We start from the raw sequence: 27489 nt of genomic DNA, 5'->3' as shown, positions 1-27489 counted from the left end.
CGAACTCAGAGATCTGCAAGTTTCTACCTCCCAAGTGTTGGGATTAAAGGCCCGGCTCCTACTTAGATTGAATCTTTTCTGTCATGGCCGTGAGAGGAGATGGACAACACCGGATGCCCAAATCCTCTGGTCTCAATCCAGCCACTACTCTGTGGACACCGCACGGGAGAAAAGCCATAGGCGTTGGCGCGCCGCCCTCCCGACCCCCAGGGGGCGCCAGCGTCCCGATCCCGCCTCATTCTCAAGCGCACGCTCTTCCACGTCGCCTAGTGGCGACTCCAGCCTCGCCTCCCAGTCGCCCCGGCAGCCAATCAGAACTGTCCATGTACTAACGGGGGCGGGGCTGCCGAGGGCGGAGGAAGATGGCGGCGGGGGCTAGGTGAGGTGTTGGCAGTGGCGAGGGGCTCGGGCGCGGGGGGTGGGGGGCCGCGGAGCGATGGCCCGCGCCGGCCGCTGGGGAGGATAAGACCCCGTCGCGCCGCGGGTGTGGGCCGGAGGGAGGAGACGGTGCCCGAGCGCCACGGGAGTATGACGGGGCTGTACGAGCTGGTGTGGCGGGTGCTGCACGCGCTGCTCTGCCTGCACCGCACGGTCGCCTCCTGGCTCCGCGTTCGCTTCGGCACCTGGAACTGGATCTGGCGGCGCTGCTGTCGCGCCGCCTCCGCCGCGGTCCTAGCGCCGCTCGTCTTCACGCTCCGCAAGCCCCCGGCCGGCGGCAGGAACCGGCGTCATCACCGGCACCTTCACGGGGGACCCGGGCCGACCGCCACCCACCCCCGTCTGCGCTGGCGCGCGGACGGCCGCTCCCTGCAGAAGCTGCCGGTGCACATGGGCCTGGTGATCACCGAGGAGGAGCAGGAGCCCAGCTACTCGGACATCGCGAGCCTCGTGGTGTGGTGTATGGCCGTGGGGATCTCCTACATTAGCGTCTACGACCACCAAGGTGAGGACCGGTGGGAGGCAGGGTGGCGAGGACGCTTCCGAGTCCGAGGACTACACCTCTGGCTAGTTTGCTCCAGGTCGCCTTGCGAGGCCGCCGCCCGCCAGGCCCTGCGAGTTCAGGTATAAATCACAGTGCCAGCGCTTTCGAGGAAGGGAAATCAGTTTTATTAAACGTTGGCCGAGTCTTTGGATTTTGCTGTGTGTGTGTGTTTTACATTTAAAAAATACTTATGTTCCGTTAAGGTACCTGTTTTGGCTTTGTTTCACAGAAGAGGGAGCTGACGTTCATTCAAAACATAAACTGCGTTGCCCAAGGTCACAAAAGTAGTAACGGGGAAATAATTGTAACCGGTCTGTGCATTCTTCAAAGCGTCTCTTCAAAGGGGTTCAGTGCATTTATCTCAAGTGCGACCGGGCGGTGAAGGATTTATACATGAGCCGTATCGTAGGTTTTCCAAATGAGCTTTTGGAGTTAGATGGCATTTGAATTGTCTTTGAAAAGTACACCCCGATCTCTGAAGCTCGGGATCATGTGTGATCATTTACCCTTAGTGGCCCGTACGGTACTTGATGCGGTTGTCTTCCTGTAAGTTCTGATCGAGGCCATGAATTTCATCATACTTAAGTACAAAATTCAGCACGTACGGCATGGCAACACGCCTAAAGCATTATGCCAAACATATTCTTCGGAATCTTGCCTTCTTCTTGTGTACTCTCAGGCTGGTGGGGAAAGGCACACCCTAGGTGATGGGTGACGTTTGGGGCGGGGGGGGGGTGATAAAGTTACTACTAGAAAGGAGAGAAATTCTGAAGACAGGGACTTGAGAGCTGGTGTAGAGGAGATGAAATTTGAGTAGGGCATTGAAGAATGGGGGTGGGGAGTGGAGACTCCAAATGTCAGAGTTGAATTTCAGTCAAGCCCCAATGCAGTGGTATTTCCTTAAAAGATAAAGCCGTGGTAGTAAGGATGAGTTAGGGCTGCGGTTTCGGGAAGAAAAATGACTTTTCTTCGTGCTGCCTTGCCTGCTTGCCCTAGAGGAGCAACCTGGGTTTTACCTCTAACTCTTTGCCAGCCCGATATTTAAGTGCAGGGTTGGATAGGGTAAGTAGTAATCAGTGACTCCTACTACCAAGGAGCGCGGTTCCACAGGAGCCCGTCCATCTGAAACGGGTGATTGGCCCTGTAGGGTAAAGCTTGGTGTATTCGGAGGCTGACAATACAGAGCTTCCTAAAGACTCAAGAGACCAGTAGAAGCCAGGAGACTGTTTGATGACACAACTCTTGCTTAAACCATTGCAGTCAGTCTTACAGGGATATAATATGGCAATAAAAAATGGAAATTAAAAACATTAAGCAATGCGGATTGACTTATATCCAGTAGGAAGGAAAAGACAAAGCTGAGTTGTTCAACTGCTTCCAAGCAGAGATTATACTACATCACTTCCTTGTTCCTGCAATTCCTGTTACTGCGTTTCTGATGTGACTCAAGTCCTTTGTCATGTGCTCTCAGAAGGAAAACGATTGGCCATGAAAAGAAGTCAACTTCGAACAAGTTTTGACTGAGAACTGAACAGATTTAAGGAACATTTTTACTAAATGGACTTGAAGGATTCTGTGTGCTACTTAAAAGCATTTTTAGGCGATAATTTCATAGTTTGAATAAGAGATCTTCAATTTACTTATCCTGGCTTTTGACTGATTTTTTCACACAGCAAGCAAGTTGGGTATATATGAATACCATACCTTTCCAGGCGTGAGCATGCAGAAGTAAATGAAAGCAGAACCTAAGTCTGGCATCTGATGTTAGTGTGTTAAAAAATACATAGTTTTAGAAGCATAACCAGGAAAAGTAAGGTAGGGGAGAGAAGGTGATAGCGGAAAGGAAACAGTGAGGAAAGAGATAAAGTTTTAGATTGGGTGGCCAAGGAGAAAGCCAAACTTTTGAATAGACAAAGATATTTTAACTTTATACTATTTCCTCCACTATACTTCTTTTTAAGCTTACAGGTACTTAGGAAAGTTTATGTGTATTGCTGTAGACATAAATGCTACATTTTCTGAATACCTGCCGTGCTATAGAAGTATAGCATTCAAGGAGGTGTGTACTGAACATTAACACAGACTGATGGTATAACATTCAAGGAGATGTGTACTGTACATTAACGAAGACTGATACATGAATCACAAATGCTGAGTGCGAAAGACTTCAGGGAGAGAAAAAGGCAAAAATCTCTTGGCAGTGCTGTTAACCTCTTGTGGCTCTAAGAGGGAAAATGACATTTGCATTGGAACTCGCAAAAGTAGATAGGATTTGGAGCTTGAATACTCTGCTGTCTCTATATGTGAACTGGAAATGCCACCTCTTTGGTAAGATTTTGAGCCTTGAATGGAGCCTTGGGAACAGTGAATGGAACAGATAAGTTTCCTTAACAGAATGTTGGAAAATTAAGTAAGATGATTGCTTTAGAAGCTGTTTTGCTTATATGTGGTTTTGTAGAAATCGATCCTAAAGTTCAGTATTTTAAAATAATTATGTGTTCAGTCAGTTCAGCTGCGCAGTTTTCCTGGGGTCACTTACAGAGATGCAGTCAGATAACTGGCGTGAAGGCAGAGGTTGCCATTATGGGTCGTCCATTTTATTCCTGGTCTGCAGTGGCTGGATTAGGAGAGAGGAGATCTGTCTTCATATGGTTCCCACATGGCTACTCTGAGCTTCCTTATATACAGAGTGCCTCCAGGTCAGGTGTTCCGGGGCAGACCAAAGCTGCAAGGCTTTAGGACCTAGCTTAAGCAGAAGTCACACATCTGTCTTGAGTGAAGGAAATAGATTTTACTTCTCAGCTGTGGCGAAAATGGCTCATGCCTCAAGGTAGAGCTGAGGCAGTCACCTTGGAGACAAGCTTATTGATTTTATTTTCTCCATCCTGTATCTCTTCAACTTCAAATCTGTATTTACGTAACATTCATTCTAATTATGATGGGTTTTAGATGGTTTTTAATCCTTAGACCAAAATACCCATTGTATTTATGTACTTTGAAATGTCTCTTCCTGTGAATTGATGGTTTTGCTTGCTTGCTTTTTTAGAAAGAGGCAGATCTTGGTAGACTGGCTTGGTACATTAAGGTTTTCTTAACTCAGTTTTCTTTAGTGCTGGGATTACAGGTTTGTGGCTTGTTTTATTTTTATTTTTTACTTAATGAGCTCTTCCTATGCTGCCCAAATACCTGGATTCAGATGATTGTGCATTAGCTTCCCTAAAGCTGGACCTATAGGTTCCCTCCTAACCACACACACACACACACACACACACACACGCACAAACACCCCCTCCATCGGAAAATCACATTTCAAATATGTTTTGTATATATTAATTTTTGGTGGTTCTGGGGATCAAACTCTGGGTCTTTGGCAAGTTGAGCACACAGCCCTGAGCTCTGCAGTTCAGCCCTCGTGCTTTTTATAATACATGGGAACGTTTTTATCATGGTAATTTCTGCCGTGTTCATTCATTGGAAAGTGAGATTTTCTTAGAAGATTGGTCAGGAATTTTTGAGCTCACAGTTCTCATAAGGAGAGTTGGTTATTTTGTCTATATGATTATGATTTATGAAATGATTATGATAGGGACTGTGTTAAAAACTGTTTTTTTAATGTATTTGGTGTTACGGTCTTTGGGCTGTTACACTTTCTTCTGTACACTTGAAGTACACAGTCCTGCATATTGTCTGGATGGGTACTGTCCTCATTGGTATCTTGCTTATTGTGTGGTTGTTTAGAGAAGTTTGAGAAGGAGTCCTTGAAATGTTTATAGGAAATACTGATTCAGCATACTTACTGGGCAGCTGGACATCTGTTTTTATCAAGCTACTTGTATGATGCCCCTGCACGATGGAGTTTGACCTTAACATAGAACAAAAGCTACTCTGGCGCTTGGCTATGCAAGATGAATCATGGCTTGGAGCTGGAGCGTAGTGGATGTAGTTCTGAGGCCCGAAATTCACCCCTCCACACGTCATTTTTCACATTGTTCTCATGTATTGATAATTTGAGTAGTCAGCAAGGTATTTTTTGTATGAGATCCAGCAACCAGACAGCAAAAATATTTTGTTCTTTCTGCTTCTATCTCTTTATTTGTAAATCTGTCCTGTGCAATAGTTTGGGGTAGTGATTTCTCAAATTAGCCCTAACAGGACTGCCCAGTGCCACCCAGCCTTCTCAACCTATTTCTCATGGGTCTCTGTACCTTTTATTACACCATATTTAGTTTTTTTTTTTTTTTTGTGATCACCTCTTTTTTGAAAAATTTTTATTTTTTATTATGTACACAGGGTTCATCCTGCATGTGTCCTGCAGTCCAGAAGAAGACACCAGATCTTATTACAGATGGTTGTGAGCCACCATGTGGTTGCTGGGAACTGAACTCAGGACCTCTGGAAGAGCAGTCAGTGCTCTTTGCCTCTGATCCATCTCTCCAGCCCCATGATCACTTCTTTTTGGAGTGCTGGAAATGCTTTCTTCCCCTTCTCCCTTCCTTCCTTTTTTTGTTGTTTGATTCAGGGTCTTACTGTGTGGCCATAGCTGTCCAGGAACTCACTCTGTAAACGAAGCTGGCCTTGGACTCAACAGAGATCCACTTGCCTCTTCCTCCCTAGTGCTGGTGCTAAAGGCATGCGCCATCACCACCCAGCTCACTCTGATCCTTGTGGGTCTACCCTCACCTCAGACTTGTGTCTCATGCTGCATCACCTCCAGTTAGTCTGTCTTGCCTCTCTCTTACTCTGTTCCTGGAGCTCCTAAGAATGACGGGTACCTCTAAAGATATTTCTGTTTTCTGTGTGTGTGCACTTCACGGTTGTACATCAGACAATCATTCCACGGATGTCATCTCTACTCCCTTTTGCTTCTTTCAGGGTATGGCTTGGTGTTAAATGCCTGCTATGGTCAGGCAGTACACATCCTTTGACTCCTGAGAGGCTGTGCTTCCCATACACAAGCATAAGGAACTGAGTTGCAGCGGGAACGTAAACTTAAGTCTGTTCTACTTGGGCCTATGACATAGATACTAGCTGGAGGTATAACTCTTAATAATGATTGTTCTCCTTATGTTGAATTACAGAGGTGCCAGATCTATCGAAAGTCCAAATGCACACATGGTTGTATTTGATATATTGAACGGTATATCTGGAGTGTTTGTATTCCCATGGGTAGAAACTCATGGAAGGGAACCTCCATCCCTACTCCTCACTTTTCCTAGAATTTTGCATTTATCTCAGCATCCCACTATGTCCTGTTCTCGTTTTTCTTGCAAAGGACTCTACCAGAATCCTATCATTGAGTCTTAGAGTATCCAGCCAAGTCCGCCTCCTTGGGTAGGCTCTTTGAGTTATTTCATCTCTCTCTTGCTTTATCTCTGAAAGGTTCTGTCCTGCTTCATTTTTTGATGTGAGGAATAATTTGTTCTGAACACTTTTTTATTAAACTATAGTGATAAATCTATGGATTAAGCCTTTTAAAAAATATTTATTATTTCTAATTTGCATGTAGGTTCCTCAAGTGAAAGTGTTCTCAGAGGCCAGAAGAGGTCATTAGGTCCCTGAAGCCGAAGCTACGGGCAACTGTGGGCTGCCTTATGTTGGCGCTGGGAAGTGAACTTGGGTCCTCTGCAAGAACAGTACATGCTTTTAACTACTGATGTGTCTCTTCGGTCCCATGTATTAAATTTTAATAGTAACAATTATCTTAACTTTTTGAAAAGAACATTTAGCTATTTGGTATGGAGCTATGTGTGTCACAGCACCTTCATGGGGTCAGAGAACAACCTGCAGGAGTTAGTTCTCTTCTTCCTTTGTGTGAGGTCCAGGGGGATTGAACTCAGGACTCCAGGCTCAAAGACAAGTGCCTCTGCTTGCTGAGTCATCTTGCTATTCTCTCTGTTGAATTCTTACTGTGCGGTACATGCTATACAAAAATGCAATAATTCTAAAGGATTTCCAACTCTGGAAACAGAATCTAAATGCTAAGAGACATATCGCCTAAGGAAACAGGTCTAGAATTTGAACCAAATTTTATTTAATTTATGTTCTTATAATTTATATTATTTTCATCATTTAGAAAACAGACAGTAGTCACTCTATGGACTGACTATGTTGTGTCATGGCACTGACATCAAGTGATAGAAACTTCACAAAAGGCGTTTTAAGGCAGGTAGTTTCCCAACTCACTGATCTAAACAGCCACCCCTAGCTATTGGATGCCTGTCTAATCACTGCAGTTTAACTATGGAGCTCTTGCTCTCCATGAACTAACTGTTCAGCAGATTAGCAGAGCTATGAAGACATTCTTGGTTTTAGAACGTGCAACTTTAGCTGGAGATGTTGCTGGGGTGGGGAGGAGTGCTTGCCTCATGTGTGAAAAGCCCTGTGCTTCATCCCGATGCTAATGAAACAGACAGTTAAATAAAATGTGCAGCTGGAACTGAGAAAGTCTGTGTGTCTTCAACTTGTGTTGGAGGGCTTAAAGCTGTTACCTGAAGCCATCAGTCCTGTTTGTTTCCTTGCTACAGTATGTTAATGTCCTAGCATAAAATTGTTATGTGTGAGGTGTCCTGAGGTTCTCCAATAAAATAAAATAATTTAATGACTTATAAGGATTTGTGTTTATGACTGCAGTAGTCATGTAAAATTTTAATATATATATATTCTTCATTTAAAATGATTGTGCTATTAAGTATATGTTTTCTTCTCTAAAGACTCTCCTCTAGTAGTGTGATGGTTGTGTGTTACAGAGCTTAAACGAAGGTAACCAACAGGTAATTTACTTAGATCTCTAGTTGAAAATAAAAGGCATTAAAATTGAAGGCATGTATATAAGGACACACTGCTTTAATTGCACAGCTTGGCACCTAGGAGAGATTTTTTTAGTGTTGTCTTTGTCCTGTGAATTCTTTTTGCTAGATGTTTCTTAAAAGGATTGTTCCTACAGAAGGAACAATTATGAAAATTCTAATAGATATGTTAAATGTGTATTTTAAGTATTTGAGTATATATTTCATAGTCATTTTATACATTTGATTATATATGTCACATGAGTTTTGCAAGAGCCTTTATGAAGTACAGGCAAGATTGGTTGATTTATTGTTTGGTTGATATGTGGTCCTGGGATTCAAACCTAGGGCCTTAGTGCATGCTAGGCTCTACCTCTGAACTATATTATCCAGTCCCGGAAATACCAGTTTCTCTATTTTGAGACCTGAACAAAATCAGCGGAAGCATTTTTGGTAAAATACCAGAATTGAGAGATATTCATGAGAATGGAGCAGGGAAGGATACATTTGTGTCATATTCATGAGAATGGAGCAGGGAAGGATACATTTGTGTCAGTGACAGAGCAGCACCAAAGAACTGCACTGCTGCAGATTCCAGAGTACACCAGGACAAGGGTAGGAACATTCCAGTGTGCCCTGGTCAGGGAGCATTCTAGTGTTGTCTAAACTTTGTACTTAGTTTTTATACCACAGTTACAAACATTTCCTAGAATATAAAAGAGACACATTTGGCTCCCAAAGCACATACCTCTTGTTTATCAAGAAACACCACACACACACACACCCCTATTTTTTTTCCTGAGGTGCAGCTTTCCTAGCATAAAATTTTATTCTTTCATGTGAATTTGAGATGTTTGTGCTTGTGTACATGTATGTGTGTTTTCAAAGACGACTCTTTCACTAATCTGTTTATAATAACTTTGGGAAATCAAGCCTTTGTAAGATAGTTATAGAGCAACAAAAACAGAAATTCCTTATATCATAACAAAACGTACATTAGATTACTAGGGGATTCTACAAGAATACTTGTAGTTAGACTTTCTTTGTCACTGCCAGCTCCCCAGTAATGATAATGGAGATGTATTAATTATGTAAACTTGGTCTTAGATTTGTCTCAGCTAGCTCTTGTAACTTAAATTAGCCTGTTTCTGTTCATCCATGTTCTGCCACATGGCTTTTTACCTTTCTTCCATTCTGTATGTCCACTCCCTCCATGTCTTGCTGGTATCCTTCACAGCCCTGGATTCATTCTGAGTTCCTCTGCCTGGAAGTTCAACCTGTTCTTTCCTGCCTAGCTATTGGCCATTCAACTCTTTATTAAACCAATCACAACAATACATCTTCACACAGTGTAAACAAACATCTCACAACAAATACATGTTTTCCCTGTGAACATTCTCAGTCCTTTAAAACACTGTAGAAAGATAGTATTAGTCCCTTCTGTGGCTGTGGTAGTAATTCTCTGTTGCTGTGCTAATACTGTGTGACACACTTCCTTCAGCAAGACCACACCTCTGAAGCGTCCTTAAACAGTGCCACCAATTGAGGACCATATGTACAAATACATGAGCCTATGTGGGACATTCTCATTCAAACCACCACATGCTACAGTTCTGAGTTTTTCAAAAGCTAATACTGTGGGTTTTCGAGACGCTCAGCAGCTAAATGTGATTGCTGCCATACCTGACAACCCAAGTTGCATCTCCAGAATCCATTTCAAAGTGGAAAAACATCTCTACAAAGTTGTCCTTCCTTCAACATGGCAGATGCACCTCCCCCGCCCCCATCAAGCAAAAGTAATACCAAGAATAATAAAGACTGACTGATAGTAATTTAGACCGAGATTGTAGAGCAAATCCTTCCAACACTAAGGACAGTTGTTTGACCACCCTGAATCTAGTTCCTTATCGTTAAGGGGATAAAGTTCCTTTCTTTTTGTTGTTGTCTTACTGTGTAGCTCAGGTTGGTCTGGAGTCCTCAGTCCTCGTGCCACAGTCCTCTGAGTGCTGGGGTCTAGTTATGTACCACTGGGTCTTAAAATACCTGGCTAAATTGCAGTATGATATTCTGCTTTCTCAAAGGTGTGTTTTCAGATGGGTTTTCTTCAAATTGGTTAAATCCAAATATGAATTTTCACCCTCTTTTTCATTCCAACATTTTTGGATCAGTTTACCTTGTAGAAGACAAATAGGGTAGATTATAAATGAGAAAAAACCAAAGTCCACATACCCTGTGCTATTTCTTGAAAAATTATGGCAGTCAAAGCCAGCCTTGTGTCTTGTCTTTCTTGTACCATGTGACACGTGTAGATTCTGATTGCCGAGGAGTATCGTAAACTGATCATCCTCACATACTTTGTGGATGAAATAAATGCTGTAGAATGTAGTCAGCTATAGGGTCAGCTGTGCCTGTTTCATGTAAGCCTTGGGCAGAAACTATAGTTTATTATCAGCTGTTCTCTGCCCAGCTTAGCCTAGAGCAAGGCTCTCTCTGAGTCGGGCTCAACCGTTCTGCCTTGTAAATTCTGCATGCAATCAGGAAGTGTCCTATTGTGAGAGTTTCTATTCATGCCCCTCAGGTTTTGTTGCTGGTTGGCACTTTGTGTGCTGATAATTCAATTTTTTAAGTAAACACTGAACTCCTGTTATTTAGAGGGAGACTTGGGAGAAAAAAGATAAATGAGCTAGAAATTCACAGGTAAGAATCAAGTTCATTGATGGAGGTGGTTGGTTAAGTTAATGCTACTTTAAAAAGTGCAATATTAAGTTTATTAAGGGATTTGAACAAAATCCTTGTGAATTAGGGGACGAATGAGACACTGGGAAAGGTCTCTGGAAGGAAATGACACTTTAGCTGTTCTGTAAGGAATTGGGAGAATTGTGCAGGCATAGGCCTTTGAAGGTCATGTAAAGGTAGGGATTGGGTGACTACATCTGTTTGAGAAGCCTAAGGTTGATTAATTTTGTTGATTATAGAGCTACAAAGAAATAGGTTGATTTATTTCCTAAACATGCATTATTTCTCCCTGTTTGCTGTCGAAGCAGAGACAGCAGTGTTTATGTTGAGGGGGTTATTACTGCATGGAGCCATTGAAGACACTGAGTTGGAATGGGATGAGATGGAGATGTACCCAAAGCTGAGTGATTTGCTAGCCTAGTGAAACATTCTGGAAGGGGCAGGAAAACTTGCTGGAAGGTGCTTGTCATGAAAAAGGCTGCAGTGACTGGAAGCTACTATGGCAGTGGACAAAAGGAACGAGGGTGTAGAGACCATCGCTCTTTTTGGCTTATTCGTGGGCAATGAAGGTGGTGGTGCTGCAGAGTGGAGATGACGCCTGGGTGGCTGGGCAGGTCGTGCTGCCTTTAGGTCTAGAACTGCATGCTTGCCCACCTACCTCATCCATTTGTAGTTCTCACTCTGCCTTTTTCTACATTCCTTGGCCCTAAATGCATAAAACTTACTTTTACAGCACCCCCTTCCTTTGAGATGAGGCCTCAGTCTCAAGTCATAGCCCAGGCTGTCCTAGAGTTTAGAATGTAGCCTAGGCTGGCCTCAGACCCACAGTAGTCACACTGGTTTTAGCTTCCGTAAGTGCTGGATTACAGATGTGAGCTATTGTTCTCTCCCCCAACTTGTTCTGATTGTTTGAGAGCCAGGTGTCTTCCCCCTTCTACCCCCCCCCCCCCCCCCCGGGTTTCTCTCTGTGGCCTAGGCTGTCCTGGAACTTGCTCTGTAGACCAGGCTGGCCTTGAATTTAGAGATATGCCTGCTTCTGTGTCCTGAGTGCTGGAATTAAAGGTAGGCACCATGGCTGTTGAGTCTTCTCCCTGCTTGCATTTGCTTGTTTACAGAACTTTGAGGTAAAAGTTGTGGTTGGAATGAACTGGACGTATTCAGAACAAAACAACACCTTCTTACTTACAGATTCAAATATTTGTTCAACATGGTTGACTTGACATTAATCTCACAGAGATTTCTCATTATTTTACTAGACTTCTTGGCATACCTTTAAATAGGAACCCTAAATTTTGCTGTATAAATTTTACCCTTGCTCTGCCCCCTAGTGGATTTAAAGACTTCTGAATGACTAGACTCAAGGAGAACTCTGGGTAGTGAGAGAGAGAGGGCTGAGGAATTCTCTCCGAGGAGCTATGAGGACGGACCTGGACTTCATCCTCATAGATATGAGACTCTTGTGATATTTGTATGTTTATATTATATATTTATCTGGTCTTTGAAGTGGCACAGATATTTTTGTATTATACATGGGAGGCTTTTGACTTGCTCTTAATGGCATCTGTAACTATCATTGTTCAAGTTTGCATGTTTAACAAGGATTTATTTTACTTTTAATCACACACACACACACACACACACACACACGGGAATGTGTAGGTGTGAATGCAGGTGCCCATAGAGTCCAGAAGAAGACATAAGCTCAGTTTGGGTTAGAGTTACAGGTGGTCGAACTGCCTGATATGGAAACTGAACTTGGGTCTGCTGCAAGAACAATATGTATTCTTAACTGCTGAGCCACCTCTCAAGGCTCTCCCCACTCTTTGGTCGAAGAAGAGAGCCAGTTCCTTCAGGTTGTCCTCTGACATTCACATGTGTGTGCTATGACTTGTGTGTGCCATTCCCACCCAAATAAATAAGTTAGTTTTAAAAAAATGTAGTCTTCTACTACCTAGTATGAAAGCCATGGGATGGTCTTCATTCTTCTCTTACGTCATACTCTCTGTACTCAGGTTGGCTATAGTAGTCCTCCGACTGGATTCTGTGTGGGGCCCTGTAGGAGCCTGTTGCCTGTCTAGACATTGCTTTTACATTGTCGAATATCTGTTTGGCCAGCAGTATGAAATAAAACTTAGAGTCGCATCTCAGTCCTTTCCTCGTAACATTTGCATCGCCAGTCTGTGTGTGTATTTTATGCGTTCCAGACCCCACTCTGTCTAACATTTCCCCTGTCTGATGGCTTCTCTATAGGCATCTTTTTAATATCCTAGATTGAATTTAGTTCAAATCTTGCACTGAAAAATTGTTTCACTTTATTAATTTAGTTATTTATTTAGATTGTTATTTGTGTGTGTGTGCGTGCGTGTGTGTGTGTGTGTGTGTGTGTGTGTATTTGTGGTCAGTGAATGTGTGCCAGGGCATGTGTGTGGAAGTCGGACGACAACTGTGGGAATTGATTCTTTTCACCATGTGGACTTTTGGGGTTGAACCCATAGCAAGCACCTTTGCCCACCTGTTGAGACATCTGTGAGACCCCCAAGTCTTACTTCTTGTAATAAGCCTTCTTCTGTTGGAAAACTTTTTTTTTCCTGCTTATCTTAATTGTGAAGAGACACCATAACCACACAACTCTTATAAAGGAAAACACTTAATTGGGACTGGTTTATGTTTCAGAGGTTTAGTCCATTATCATCCTAGAGGGAAGAGAAGCATGGTGCTGGAGAGAGGTAGCTGTGAGTTATCTGGATTGACAGACAACAGGAAGGAGAGTGAGCCACAGGGCTTGGCTTGAGCACCTGAAACCTGAAAGCTCACCCCAGTGACACATTTCCTCTAACAAGGACACACCTTCTACAACAGGGGCATGCATCCTAATACTTTCAAATAACGCCACTCCCTATGAGCCTATGGGGGCTGTTTTCATTCAAATCACCACATTACTGTTATGTGGATGAGTCCAGCTTGGTATTTGCTTGCTGATCCTTTCCCTTCTCTTCCTACCCCCTCCTTTCCCCTCCTCCTCTTCTTCTTTTTAACTTAGATTGTTAGATGGGTGTCATGTAGTTTTTTTTTTTTTATTTTTCTCTAAGGGATGTGGTGGTCATAAACCTTAACTGCTGTGCATGGTTGGAAGATTAAAAAAAATTATTTTTGTACTTGGGTTTAAATTTTTTGAGTTTTGCGTGGTCCTGTATCTTCCTCTGGATAATTGGCTGCAGAAGCTAGAAACCGAGCTTGGATGACTGTGGATATGACAGAGATAGCCCTCAGGGAGATGACTTTAGCAAATCAGCTCAACTTTATTCCAGAGTATAGGAAATATATAGGATTGGGAAGCCAGGGAACAAACTCTAGTTTGCATTAAATGGCACACTCCTATCATAAGGCTCCTGTATGTGGCAACAGGGATCTATAGCAAAGCTCCTAGGACAATTCTTAGGGGAAGGTTTCTAGCAGGAAACTGTGCCAGAGGTCATGCTAGAGATAAATCAGGTGTCCAGGTTTTAGACAGCTTTCAGATAACGGCAGTCCTCTGGGTCTAGGAACATTCTCCAGATAAGGGCAGGTAGAGAGCAGGAAGTCTCACTGGGGAGGAGGGAGTCCTCGTTGTTGCCAAGCCTAGAGAAAACTGCCAGGCTATGGTAGACTGTAACATCTGACCAGCAGGGCCTCTCAACAGTTATGCTCTGATTTTTTTTTTACTTTGTGCATAATTTATACTGCTTTCTCTTATAAAACAAATCAAATTGAGGCAGTAGCATTTAATTTAGCTAATAAACCTGCAGAGAAAAGATGTTAGATCGACAATCAGGAGTAAAGACATTTCTAGACCAGCCCCCAGGACACTGAATTTCAGTTTCTTAGGATGTCAGTAAACAAAGGTCTCAAGTAAGGGACCTCTTAAAATTCCTTCCCAAGTCCTAGTGTGTCATATTCACAGTTCTTGTGTATCATGCTTTTCTTTTAGATTCTAGTTTGAGACTAGCCATTACTGCTGTATTTGAAATGCATCCTGTTTTGGGTCTAGTATTGTATCCACAGCAAACATCTGGTAGTCATTGAAGAGTGTCACCTAACCTGGTTGTAATCTCTTTGCTCATAATTTTCTTTTTAAGGTATATTCAAGAGAAATAATTCCAGATTGATGGATGAAATATTAAAACAACAACAGGAACTTTTGGGCCTAGATTGTTCCAAATACTCACCAGAGTTTGCAAATAGTAATGACAAAGACGATCAAGGTAAGTACATGTGGGCAACTGGGCACATGACCATATGTGTTTCAGGGTGGATTTTGTCACATTCTTCATTTATTTTGCTCTGTTGGTCTTTATTATAATCAATTATATTGCTAGAAAATAATATTCAGAAAATAATAGAATAGCAATTGACATTATAGAAATGAATCCATGTTTAAGAATTTATTTAACCATGCAGATTTTATAGCCCTGTGAACAGAGAAGCCCAAGAACAGATACGTCTATAATAGTAAATTTAATGAGTATATAAATTGATTCAAAACTGGTTTTTCTATAGGGTAATATGAATGTTTAATGTACTACTTTTATATTATTACCAGTTATCTAGTCTTATAGTTATAAAGTCGCTTCCAGAGCCAGATAGGTGTGTGGACAGTGCACACATACTCCACTGAAGCACAGTTTTCTTTAGTTTGAAGTTTTATTTTATGTTACTACTAAATTGACTGTGAGTGTAGATGGCATTTTTAGATAGCAAAAATTGTAGCTAGCGTCTTTTGTAGAGGGTTTACTCACAATGCAAAGCTGCTTTGAGGATTTAGAGAAGCTGGTATGTACAAACAGGCACCGCTGTGACCTGGGCTGCATGGCTCCTTTCAGAGGAGCAAAGGGTGTGTTTGGTACCGACACCGAAGGACTCGAGTGGTTCCTGGCTGTCTGTCTTTAGTTTGGTCTGAGCTTACTTCATAAAACTGATTTTGAAATAAATATGGAAGAGTGTGTTTTAAAAATTACCTTATCTGTTTTTTTTTTTTTCTAGTTTTAAATTGCCCTTCAGCAGTGAAGGTGCTGTCCCCAGAAGATGGAAAAGCGGATATTGTGAGAGCTGCCCAGGACTTTTGCCAGTTAGTAGCTCAGCAGCAGAGGAGACCTACAGATTTGGATGTAGATCTGCTAGACGGCTTACTTAGTAAGTCAGGAATGTTTCCCATTTTGTCTCCCAAAGACACAGATGAAAGAGAATATTTTGGTTCTTTTCATTCTATACAATCCGGTTTGCCAGGCCTGGTGGCTCATGCCTTTAATCCCAGCATTCAGGAGACAGAGGCAGGCAGATCTTTATGGTCCAGGCTAATTAGCCAGGGCTAAATAGTGAGACCTTGTCTTGTGGGGAGGGGGAGGCTTTTATTACTATACCCCTTACAGTTCTGACGTTTAATGACCCACATGTGAAAATGATTTTAAGATACGGACCTTGCACTTACCATGGAGATTTAATAAAAGAAAGGGATTTAAAAAAATAGGTATTTGAGTGTGTGTGTGGGCACCTGGGCAGCAGTCAGAGGATAGCTTTCTGGAATTGCTTTTCTTTCCACTACGTGAATGTGGATAGCTCACCAGGATTGGAAGCAAGCACTTCTACCTACTGAGCCGTCTTGCTGGTTCAAGGAAAGGGTTTTTGAGGAATTTTTCTTTTTAATGAATATTCTTGGAAGTAAGATTTTAGTCTTACTTTTCTGTCCCTCTTCCACATCTTTTTCCTTTTTAGTTTGGGCTTTTGCTTAAAGAACTTTATTATGAGGTAAACCCCCAAATGCAGCCTTTTATCCATGCCTCCTTTTTGTATTCATTCTGTTTGCTGTGCAGATAAACCACTGTATGTGTCACTTTTTTCTAAAACACAGCATCTTGTGTATATGCACACACATACATGTATATTCACTCCACCTCACCCCATACTGCTGGTGAAAGCCTTTGGTTTGTTCTTTCTCTCTGGAGCCCTTAGGAACTTTCTAAGACATTAATTTCTAAGAAACTAATGTCCATTGATGGCTTCTGTAACTGTGATATCAAGTCGTTACCATAGAATGTAATTTTACTTGCTTACTAACCATGCATTTTCTACCTCAGTTATTTTACTTGCTTGTTGATGGAGTGGCTGGCTGCGTTCCTGCCGCCCGGCTCCTGGTCACCTGGTTAGCTTATGCCCTGAAATAACAACACACAAACTGTATTCATTTAAACACTGCCTGGCCATTATATCTAGCCTCTTCTTGGCTAACTCTCATATCTTGCTTAACCCATATTTAGTAATCTGTGTAGCACCACGAGATAGGGTCTTACCGGGAAAGATTCAGCATGTCTGACCTGGCTGCTGACTTCGTCGCATCTGACCTGGAGAGGCGAGGCATGGCGTCTGGCTCACTTCCCTTCTTCCCAGCATTCTGTTCTGTCTACTCCACCTACCTAATTTTCTGCCCTATCAGACCAAGCAGTTTTCTTTTTGATTAACCAATGAAACAACAGATTGACAAATGACCTTCCCACATCACTTGCTCTCTATTCTGAACTTGCTGACTGCTTTTATTGACTGCTCACCTCTTATTTCACCTCTTATTTTCTGTCACTGGTTAGCTGTTGGGGCTCAGGGAGTAGCAGACTATTGCATAGGACTGTTTTATCAGAATTACTGAGATACTGACCATTACTTGGACATTTTGGAGCCCAATTAGAGAGGAATTTATGGTTATGTCCTAAATGGTAGCCTGGGTGGCATATAGGTGGCCTTAAGGTATCCCTTTGGGAAGTTATTGAAGTGGTGAGCCAAGGAGCTTCAGGGTTTGCTAATGTATAATGAAAATGTTTACAGACTTCAGAAAATTCTCTTTTATTTTTCAAGATTACTGTTTCTCCCTTCCCTTTCTGTGTCCAAATCCTCCGTATTACTCTCCACGTTCTCGCTGAAATTCACAGGGTTGCATCAGCTGTTGTTACACACGCCCCTCCCCCCATTGTTGTTACACAGCCCCTCCCCCCATTGTTGTTACAGCCCTGCCTTCCCCATATGACTTGCTCAGTCTGTATAATGTTACTTGTGAGTATGTTTTCAGGACTGACCATTTGGTATTGTGTAACCAGTTGTGTGCTTGTCCCTAGGGAAGTCTTCGAGCATTCCTTAGTTGCCTGTAGTTCTTTATGTAGGGCTGAGGCCTCCTGGGCTTTCCCCTGTGCACTTTAGCATGTCTTTTGTTGCTGGTCTTGTTTGCTCATGTTCAGGCAGGTACATTGTTGAGACCATATGGGTGTAGCATCTCACATTACTAGGAGACACTCTCACAGCAGATGCTCTGATCCTCTTGCTCCTACAATCCTTGATGTAGGTTTTAAACTTAATTAGCTGATAGGGTATTACCGAACACTGAACACCACCACTCCCAAAGTCCTTTATAGCTGTGTGCAGATTTCACTTGGCCCTCTAGACCAGAAGGCAACCACTAACTAAATTTTGCATTTTTTAGAAATTTTATATTAAAGCAATCAAATAATATTTAGACTTTCATATTCTGCCTAACATGGAACAGCCTTTTTCTCTAACATCATATTTTATTTATCATTTGGGAATTTCTCATAATACATCCTGGTGACTCACTTCCCAGTCCTCCCAGCTTGGTCCCCCTGTGACCTGCCACCCAGAAGAGAAAAATCCAATTTGTATTGCTCAGATACTCACTGGAGCATGGTCATACTTCCAGTGGACTTTAAAGAAAACTGATCTCCATCCCTATCCCTACCCACCACCATCATTGTTTTCATTTTAAATAAGATAGGATCTCACTGTGTAGCCATGGCTGGCCTGGAACTCAGTGTATAGAACAGGTTAGTCTCAAAACTCACAGAGATCCACCTACCTTTCTTTCACTCTGGAATGCTGGGATCAAAGGTGTATGATACCATACCCAAAAAGCTAATACTTTTGAGGTTTGTCAGTGTTTAGTGCACTGAATTTCATTATTCTTTATTCTTTGGTTGAGTAGTAGTCTGTTCTGTGGATATACTCATTTTATCCACTCGCCAGTTGCTAGACATTTTGTTTGTAGTTTTTGACCACCTGCATGCATGTCTTTGTGTGGGTGTGTTTTATTTTCACTAAGGTAGATACCTAATAATGGAATTGTGTCATGTGACGAATGAATGTTTCATGTTTAAAGGGAATTGCTAGACTATAAAATTGCTATACTATATAAAATAGGTATCCATTTTGTATCCTTAGCAGCAAAGTAGAAGTCTCTCTCTCTTTGTTCTTGCTGTTGTACAGTGCTGTCCAGCATTGCTTTTCTTGTGTTTGTCTTTTAAGTATAGCTTAAGCCTTCTAGTATATATGTGATAATATTTAACTCATATTTTTCTAATGGCTAATGATGTTGATTATCTTTTATGTGCTAATATGCTGCCTATAATTTATTTGACAAAGTACATGTTTAAATATTTTGCCTATTTTTCTTATATACTACACATATGTGCTGTTGTGCACATGTATGGAGGTGAGAGGACACAAATTGTAGTAATTTTTTTCTTTTCAGTTATTTTGAAAATTCAGGGTTCTTTGCATTTTCATACAAGTTTGAGGGTCAGTGTTTTCAGTTAGGAAAACACACACTTTTTTGACTTAGGTAAAATGTAGTTATTTTATTAAAATATTATTTTAAGATAGTAAGAGTAATGTTTTTCTTCCATAACTTGATAAGATTAGTAGATATTGCTCACATAAGTAGAATCATATTTGAGAGTGCTAAGAAGTGTTTGTGAACAAACAGTTTGAGATCTGCTAATTGACAGCCTGGAGACTGTAGTGTATATTGCCAGTATGCCAACATCATGAAGTTCTTCTAGTAAAATTACTCCCTGTATAAAAAAATGCAGACTGTTTCAGGCTATATTAGGGAATCAAACTGAAAAGATAGAACAAGGGTCTGGGAAGATGGTTCATAGGTAAAGTTTGTCCTCTATACACCCAAGTGCTGTGGCACACACATGCCTGTACTCACACCTCACACACCAATAAAAGAAAATACAAACTGCGTTTTTAAAGAGAAATAAAATGACTATTAGTCTTGCCTACAGAAAGAAAATACAGACTAATTCTGAAATTATCAGCAAGTGATCATCATGATAAAGATACTAATATAGCATACTGCTTTACCATAAGTATTTTAAACACATTGCCTCAATTACCCTTCACTTTGGCCTCTGGATTATATTGCTCATATTACCATTATTATTTATCATGATTGTCTGTATGCCAATGAGATGGAAAAAGGAGACAAACAAAATTACAAAGCTAGTAAGAGGTTTAGCCAGAACCACCCAGGCTTAGCTGTTTTCAAATCATGGTTCCTCCCCTCTAGTCCCAGATCCTTCCCACATCTCTACCCACCAAACTTTATGTTCTTTCCTTTTTGAAACAGACAAAATCAAAACAAAACAATCACACGAATAAAAAAAACAACTTACCTATGGAAACACAAAAAATGAAAATCAAAATAAACAAGCAAAAGATAAGTGCCCAAATAAACCAGGTGTGGTGGCTCATGCCTTTAATCCCAGCACTTGGGAGGCTGAGACAAGGAGATCTCTTAAGTTTGAGGACAGCCTGGTTGGCATAGAGAGTTCAAGGACAGCCAGAGCTGCATAATGAGATCTTGTCTTAAAAAACAAACAAAAAAAAAAAACAAGAAAGCCCAAACAAACTGAGGTGTACACACGGTTTTAAATCTAGGTTACATTGGCGAGAGGAAAGGTGGTGGTTGCCCTGAATGTGATGTATTTTGTTCAACAGGATTCCCAGCTGCGTCCCTTTCATGCATTTTAGTCTGGCTCCCTCTGTCCATCCAGGGTTAGTAGTCATCCAAGGACTTGCACGCTGGCCGTGCTTACACGCCTTAAGATTCTGACTCCAGGGATCTGTGCATGGCATTTGAAAGTTGCATTTTAAATTGATACCATTGCTCAAGTCGTCTTTCCTCGTCTTTACACTTTTTTTCCCTGTCTTATCCTTTGTTCCTCCATATGAGTAGTTTGCAAAATTTATTTTCATAGTTGAAACATTCATATCTGCATCCCCTCCAGCCAGGTCTCTAAGGATGCTTGAGCTCTAGGGAACACTGAGAACATTTACACTGTGTAGCTAGGAATTGGTCTTTCAGGTTCCTTAGCTGTAAAATATGTGCATGGAATGACAGGAGATAGATGCTCTTGTTTTCTCTTTTTCTTTTGTTTTTGTTTGAGATAGGGTCTCATTATGTGTAGACCAGGCTGGACTTAAACTCTAGGAGATCTGCCTGCCTCTGCCCTCTGAGTATTTTTTTGTCTTTTTTTTTTTAGGTTTGTTTTTATTAAAGTTTTTTTTAAATTAAAGTTTATTAAGCATTCAGATAAGGCTTCAGATAAGAGAACAGGAAATCTAAGAATCTTATTGACATGTTTGTGTATAAATAGTGTGTATTAATTTTATGCATGTCTTTATTCCCAAGGTTCACATGGTTTCCCTGATCCTGATTTAGTATTGAAGTTTGGTCCTGTGGACAGCACCTTAGGCTTTCTTCCCTGGCAAATCAGATTGACCGAGATCGTGTAAGTAACTGAAAGTGTGTTTGTTTTGTTCTTTGATCCCAGCACTGTACTGTATCCTCTAGCTCAGGAGCTTATGCGTGGGTGGTAAAGTAAGGGCCTGTGGATGAAGTGGACAGGAAATGTGTGACTGCGGATGTTTGGTGTTGACTGTAGCTATCAGGAGACGGGAGTGAGCAGCGTCTGAGTGCTGGAGCTGCTGTTCCAAGGAAGACGGAGGAATCCACTTAGGCATTTGATACTGATGGAAATTTTGTGTTATAGTAAGCGTAGGAAGCATAGTGAGTGGGTGTTGTTTAAAGATGCAGGGGACTGTTCTGTTGGAGGGATGGTGTGAATGAAATGGGGTTGAGGGCTTCACAGTCTGGGTGGTTCAGTCTGGGAGTGGACACAGGGGAGCCTATAGGTGACACAGACATGGTGATTTTGAAGGCTCATTTGGCTGTTATGGCTAGAGTTGGGTTGGAGAAAGGATAAAGTAAGAAGACAATTGAAGGGCCCATAGCTGTGATTGGGGTGAGTTTAGTGAAGGGAATGAACTCACTCTCGTAGAACAGGGTTTTCAGACTCTAACACGGCCAGAATGAATCTCAGGTTTTCCAGGTCATGCAGGAACTTTCTACTTAACTAAAATTCGCCCACCTTAGCAAGTGCAGCCAGATAACCACAGACAGCACATGAACAAATAGGGATGACTGTTATGGAGGAACAGGAGGTCAAGGCCAGCCTGGGCTACATAGTGAGTTATGGACAAGCCTGAGCTACCAAGAGAAACCTTTTCTATCAGACATACAAAACAAAGGCAGACTGTTACTTGTTGATTCCTGATTTTGAATAAAAGAGAGTTGGCTTTTGTTTTATTGTTGTTGTTTTCTTTCTTTTTTAATTTTATTTTTCCCTAGACAGGGTTTCTCTGTGTGGCCCCTGCCATCCTGAAACTTCTTCTGGCCTTGAACTCACAGAGATCTGTCTGCCTCCGCCTCTCGAGATCTGGGATTATAAAGGCATGTGCCATCGTGCTTGGTTAATGTGTTACTTTTTAAAATGGACATTTTAATGTAGAGTTGAGGATTTAAATAGCAAGCACATAACAGGTTGTCCATTGTATCTGTGTCTATACATTTGTCTCAGCACGCATATTTTGTTGAATTTTGTCTGTATTTTTGGTGCCTCCAGCAGACTAAGCACCATGATGTCAGATGAGGCATCTCAGCCCCAGAATGAGTGTGTTAAGAAGCATTCAGCAGCTGAGATACTGAGGGAAGAAGACAGGGGTGTTGGAGATTTGGGGGTTTTGTTTGTTTGTTTTTTCCATCTATGTATTTTATATCCCGGCCTCAGTCTCCCCTCACCGGGAGTGCTGGAGTTTTAAGGGGGATATGAAGCAAATTTTAGGAAGAATGCCCCCAATATCATTTGAATAGAGACAGTAAGATATAGTTGGCAGCAGACATTATTTTCATTTGATGTTAAGGTGTTTAGGAAAAACTGGCTGCTACTTTCTAAATTCCTGACAGTTGGAAGAAGGAAGTAAAGAGCTGTCATGGAAAACCACAAGCTCAGACAGGAGTGGTAGGGTGGTGTGAGTGAGTAAGTATGAGTGTGAGTGTGTGTGTGTGTGTGAGAGAGAGAGTTTGTGTGTGTGAGTGTGAGAGTGTGTGTGGTTGAGTGTGTGTGAGAGAGAGTTTGTGTGTGAGTGTGAGTGTGTGAGAGTTTGTGTGTGAGTGTGTGTGATTGTGAGAGTGTGTGTGGTTGAGTGTGAGTGTGAGAATGAGTGTGTGTGTGATTGTGAGAGTGTGGTTGAGTGTGAGTGTGTATGTGTGATTATGCGTGAGTTAGAGTGTGTGAGTGTGAGAGTATATTTAATGTGACTGGAATTCTGAATGTGGGTTTTGTAATCTGACTGTCTTTGGCCCTTAATGTTTTGAATTTCCAAACCTCATTGTGAAGCTATTTAGAGTTGAGGGCTTTTTCAGTTTTTGAAAATGATTTAAAGAACTTAAAGGGACCCTCATAATGTGTTCCTACCGCCTTTCACCTGCTCGTCTTCATGGAATAAATGCTCCCACAGTGTTGGCAGGAGGGTCGCTTGCCCTCAGTTACTGGGTGCTCACTGCGCCGCTGTGTGGGAGGGAGTGCTTGCAGCTCTGGCTGAGGCGAAGCCTGGCTTCCACAGACTCTCAATAGTACTGCCTTTGCTATGACCATACAGAGTTCTTAAAGTGACTTTGAGTACACTGTTAATACACAGGTTTTTAATCTTAACAGGTTTTTGCATTAATAGATTGTGACTATTTTTGCTTGAGCTGTGTCACAGTGAGTTTGACTGAAAAATTAGCCTGTTTTGCATATAATTTACCTTTTTCTGTCCTTAACTGCCTTTTGTACATCACTCCGCTCCCCATATTATAGAGTATCATCTAATTCTCCCCCTCCTTGTGTTTTCTTTTCAGTTCTTTGCCTTCTCACCTAAACATCAGTTATGAGGACTTTTTCTCCGCCCTTCGTCAGTATGCAGCTTGTGAGCAGCGCCTGGGAAAGTAGTGGTTCCTGGTTGCGAATATGATTTCAGGCTTTTGGAGAAAAGGACCCAATTGACTCTGATGTTTACAAAGTACCTATAAAACCTTGTACACACCTAGTTCATATTCCTCATAATTTATCAACAAACACAAAAAAGTGTCTTACTTGAGAGTGAGTGAGTGTGTGCGTGTGTGCGTGCATGTGTGTATGGAGATAAATTTATAAATGGGGCACATTGGCAAATGAGTACATCACCTACAGTTGAAGCACGTAGCGGCCATGTCTTCGGAACTGAGATTTCAGATGGAGAGGCTTCAGCTCCTGCCACTCTTCTGTTTTTGTGGGGAGTGGCGGGGTGAGTAGAGAGAGCTGGTGTGGTCGTTTGTGGTGGGAGGGGATCATTTTTGTTCAGTCTTTCTTAGTGACCAAACTTTAATTTTTAAGAATAATATATTGACTTACTAGTGGAAGTATTCTCATTTTGAGGGACATTCAGAGATTCTGGGTTGTTCCCTTGTTGAAAGTTTGCTCACCTGCAGAGCAAACAAGCCTCCTCAGTTTTCCGTCCATTTCATTTTTCTGTGTAGTAAGCAGTGGGACTTGAGAGTACTGGTCTGGGTTGTAAAGATCATTTTGGGGAAAAAAAAAACTTAACAATATTAAAGTACAAAATATAAAAATTTAAATATTGAATTGGGCAGTCAAAAACCAAAAAAGTGAACAAATGATCATCGTAAAGATGGAAAATTTCCCAGAGGACACATTCAATTACCTTAGGTAATCAGTAGAATCCTATATCATACCCAAAGCATTAAAAAAAAAGTTTCGATTAGCTTCTTATTTAAAATAAACATTTGAGAGACATTACCAAGGCAGCTTTTTCTCCTCAAAAGTAACCTGCTCCTCTCTCGAGTGCTCCTGGGGTTTTCTTTGCCCAGTGAATCTCAGTGATGACTTCGCATAATGATTAGGTAGGATGGAGGCCTGTATTACCAAAGTCTGTGAGCATAATTTAGCGATCAAGTGATCGTCCGTGTTCTCTTGTATTCTAGAGAACAGCACTGGTTCTGACAGAATTAAATTCTTGCTAGATGTTTAATGTTTTTCCACTGATAATCTTTGGATGGAAACCATTCTTTATATTTGATGGACAGTTTTCAGAAAACTTTTATCAGCAAGTGTACAGGAGTCAGGCATGTTTAGAAGAGAGCAATTTAAATAATAGGCCTCAGAAATCTGAAAAATGGCAAAGAACATGAGTTTGGAAAGTATGCTCTGGAATTGCTTGTCAGACTCTGTGTCAGCTTTGCATTGCAAACCCCATTTATGATTTTTAAAATATACTTGAAATAAAATGATTGAAATGAATTTTGTTCCAGTGACATTACTTTGCACTTCAGTTTTTTTTGTACAAAATTTTAAAGTCTTAATTTATTGCCAAAATTTTGTGTGAAACTACAGTGTATTTAAAGGTTATTAGAGATCCCCATTTTTGTTCCCCTGTACTGTAATCTGTGTTCCTCTGATTTGTTTTCTCCACAGTGGGTGAAAGGCAGTTAATACCTTTTGTAAACATGATAGGTATAATACAGACCTTCTGGGGTGTGCACAGCTTTAATGAATTCAATTTATTGGGCTCAATTGAAATAAGGGCATTCAAGGTTTGTTAAAATGAAGTTTGTGAAATTACCTTTTGGAATAGAGCCACAAATCGTAAAGCGTTGAATTATTATGCTTTTTTCCATAGTATAATACAGCAAAACAAATCTATAGCCTATGACCCACGTCTGTTGTGGCCTTAGGAATAATTGCTTAAGCAAATTAAGGATTTGAATTTAAATATAGGCATTCAAGAATCTTTTCACTTGAGGTCAACTACTAATGCAATCTCCACAACTTGAATAGCACCGGTCATTCAGTTCCTGCCAAGGTCATCATCATAAGTTGGACATCGTGAGTTCCCTTTAAGCTGTTTCTCCTTGACATGCTGCACAACTGGAAAGACACCAAGGCAAACCTACTCAGCAGATGGCATGGAGCGTATAGAGAAGCTGGAGGGATTAACTTCATTCCAAAGTCTGATTGTAGATTGAAGCTGACTGGTTAGTGTTTGAAGTTTAGAAGCTGATTATAATGTGAATAGCATTGTGTCTAAGGCCTAAGAATGCCTGTTTTTGACAATAAAAATGTTCCAATATTAGTGAGCAGTGCCAAATACACTGTGCATATCTATAATTTACCATTTGAATGTATGTTAATTAACTATTCCCTTCTGTGTGATGGTCCCGGTCCCATGCTTAGTGCCAGTGAAGTCCTTGTGATGTGTATTATGCCTGTAGATTTTGGCAACATGTAAATAATATGTACAGCAAGTTTTTATGATTAAGGAATCAAATTTATTGAATTTTATTATTGAAAGTTGAATCAAGATGTATAAACAACAAATCAATAAAAGAATATACTCTTTTCATGAACTGTAGTATTATGTGAATGCTGCATTTAGTCTAATAATTAGGGATTCCGAAGTGTAATAAAAACCATATGACGAGATAGCAATCCTTTTAGTAAGTGTGCTCTTGATTGGAACACATTCTCATTTTTACCAGGTTAATATTTGCAATCTTACTACGTTTGCTTTTTATTTACTACTAGAATAGGTTCAGCTTTGTCTTGCTGGAATTGTCAAGTCCCATAGTAACTAAAAGCTGATTTTTCACTGAACATAGGAATGTTAACTTAAAAATAAGTATGTAGCTTTTTAAGAAGTACTTTAATTGAAAGGTAAGAACTGTGATGCCTCACACAACTGTCTTACACAACAGTGTTTGTTCCCTTTCAAACGTAAGACCCTGATTGTAAGACAGCTTTATATGTATAGTTTTCATCTAAGCCCAGGCCTCACCAAAGTTACATTTTAATTCTTGTTTATAGGAAATGCACTTAACAAAAGTGACTCCAGGTGACCTCATTGTACAGTAGTGCATCTGACTTGGAAAATGACTGTGGGATGGTTTGAAGGAAAACTCAGGGCATATGCTAGCAGTTGCCCAAGATTCTAATCAATATCTGTAAAGTGACAAAATTTGTGGGAAAGGATTTTGTGAAAAGAATTTGAGGCTTAACGTTTATTATAAAGAACAATACAATTTAAGAAAATAAAAGGATCCGGGGAACAAAAAAATTCAAGTTTTTTTTTTTTGAGCTCAAGTTGACTACACTTTTGGTGACAATCCTTCCAGAACTCTTTCATACTTTTATTTTTAAATGTGATACTATATTGGGCTTAATAAAAGAGATTCTTTTAAACTATACACTTAGAATTTGAGTTTTTCTGTTGGGTATTTGGTTATTTTATGGACATGAATAGTAACATCACAGCCTGTTAGCTATACAGAAAAAGACAATCTACCTTTAATTTAATGAATATTTAATCTTTGTTCAAATTCTTTGTGTTCCCTTTTTTCTTTCCATCCTACAACAATTTAGAGACTAGAAATTTATTTTAACATTACATATAAAGGCGTGCAAAAAATGAAAGGTAATCCTGGGTTCCTTGTTGTTGACCATTCCTTTTCTTTAGAACTAGTGATCTAAGTTGCTGTTAGGAAAACAGCATCTGAAGCTTGGAAAAGAAAAGTGAAGAAACAGTGGAAGATGGGTAGGTTAGCTCAAGTCTCTAGAAGAGATCAACTCAAGTGTCTAGAAGATGGGTAAGCGTCAGCGCAAGTCTCTAGAAGATGGGTGGGCATGAGCTCAAGTCTGTAGAAGAAGATCGGTAAGTGTCAGCTCAAGTTTCTAGAGAGGAGAATGAGCTCAAGTCTGTAGAAGATGGGTAAGCGGCAGCTCAAGTGTGGTC

The 27489-nt window shown here is 41.0% G+C and overlaps 1 protein-coding gene across 1 annotated transcript; it reads left to right on the top strand.

Annotated features, from left to right (window-relative positions):
* The first annotated feature begins 405 nt into the window (after window positions 1-405).
* Window positions 406-26944, top strand: Nus1 (NUS1 dehydrodolichyl diphosphate synthase subunit). Its single transcript, XM_057762905.1, has 5 exons — window positions 406-943; window positions 14619-14744; window positions 15523-15672; window positions 21014-21113; window positions 23564-26944. Exons 1-5 carry the CDS (start codon window positions 529-531, stop codon window positions 23652-23654), a joined length of 882 nt encoding a protein of 293 aa, XP_057618888.1. The 5' UTR covers window positions 406-528; the 3' UTR covers window positions 23655-26944.
* The last annotated feature ends 545 nt before the right edge of the window (window positions 26945-27489 follow it).

Source organism: Chionomys nivalis, chromosome 2, assembly GCF_950005125.1.
Source record: "Chionomys nivalis chromosome 2, mChiNiv1.1, whole genome shotgun sequence".
In the NCBI taxonomy this organism is placed as follows: domain Eukaryota; kingdom Metazoa; phylum Chordata; class Mammalia; order Rodentia; family Cricetidae; genus Chionomys; species Chionomys nivalis.
This window is presented reverse-complemented; position numbering and strand designations above follow the sequence as displayed.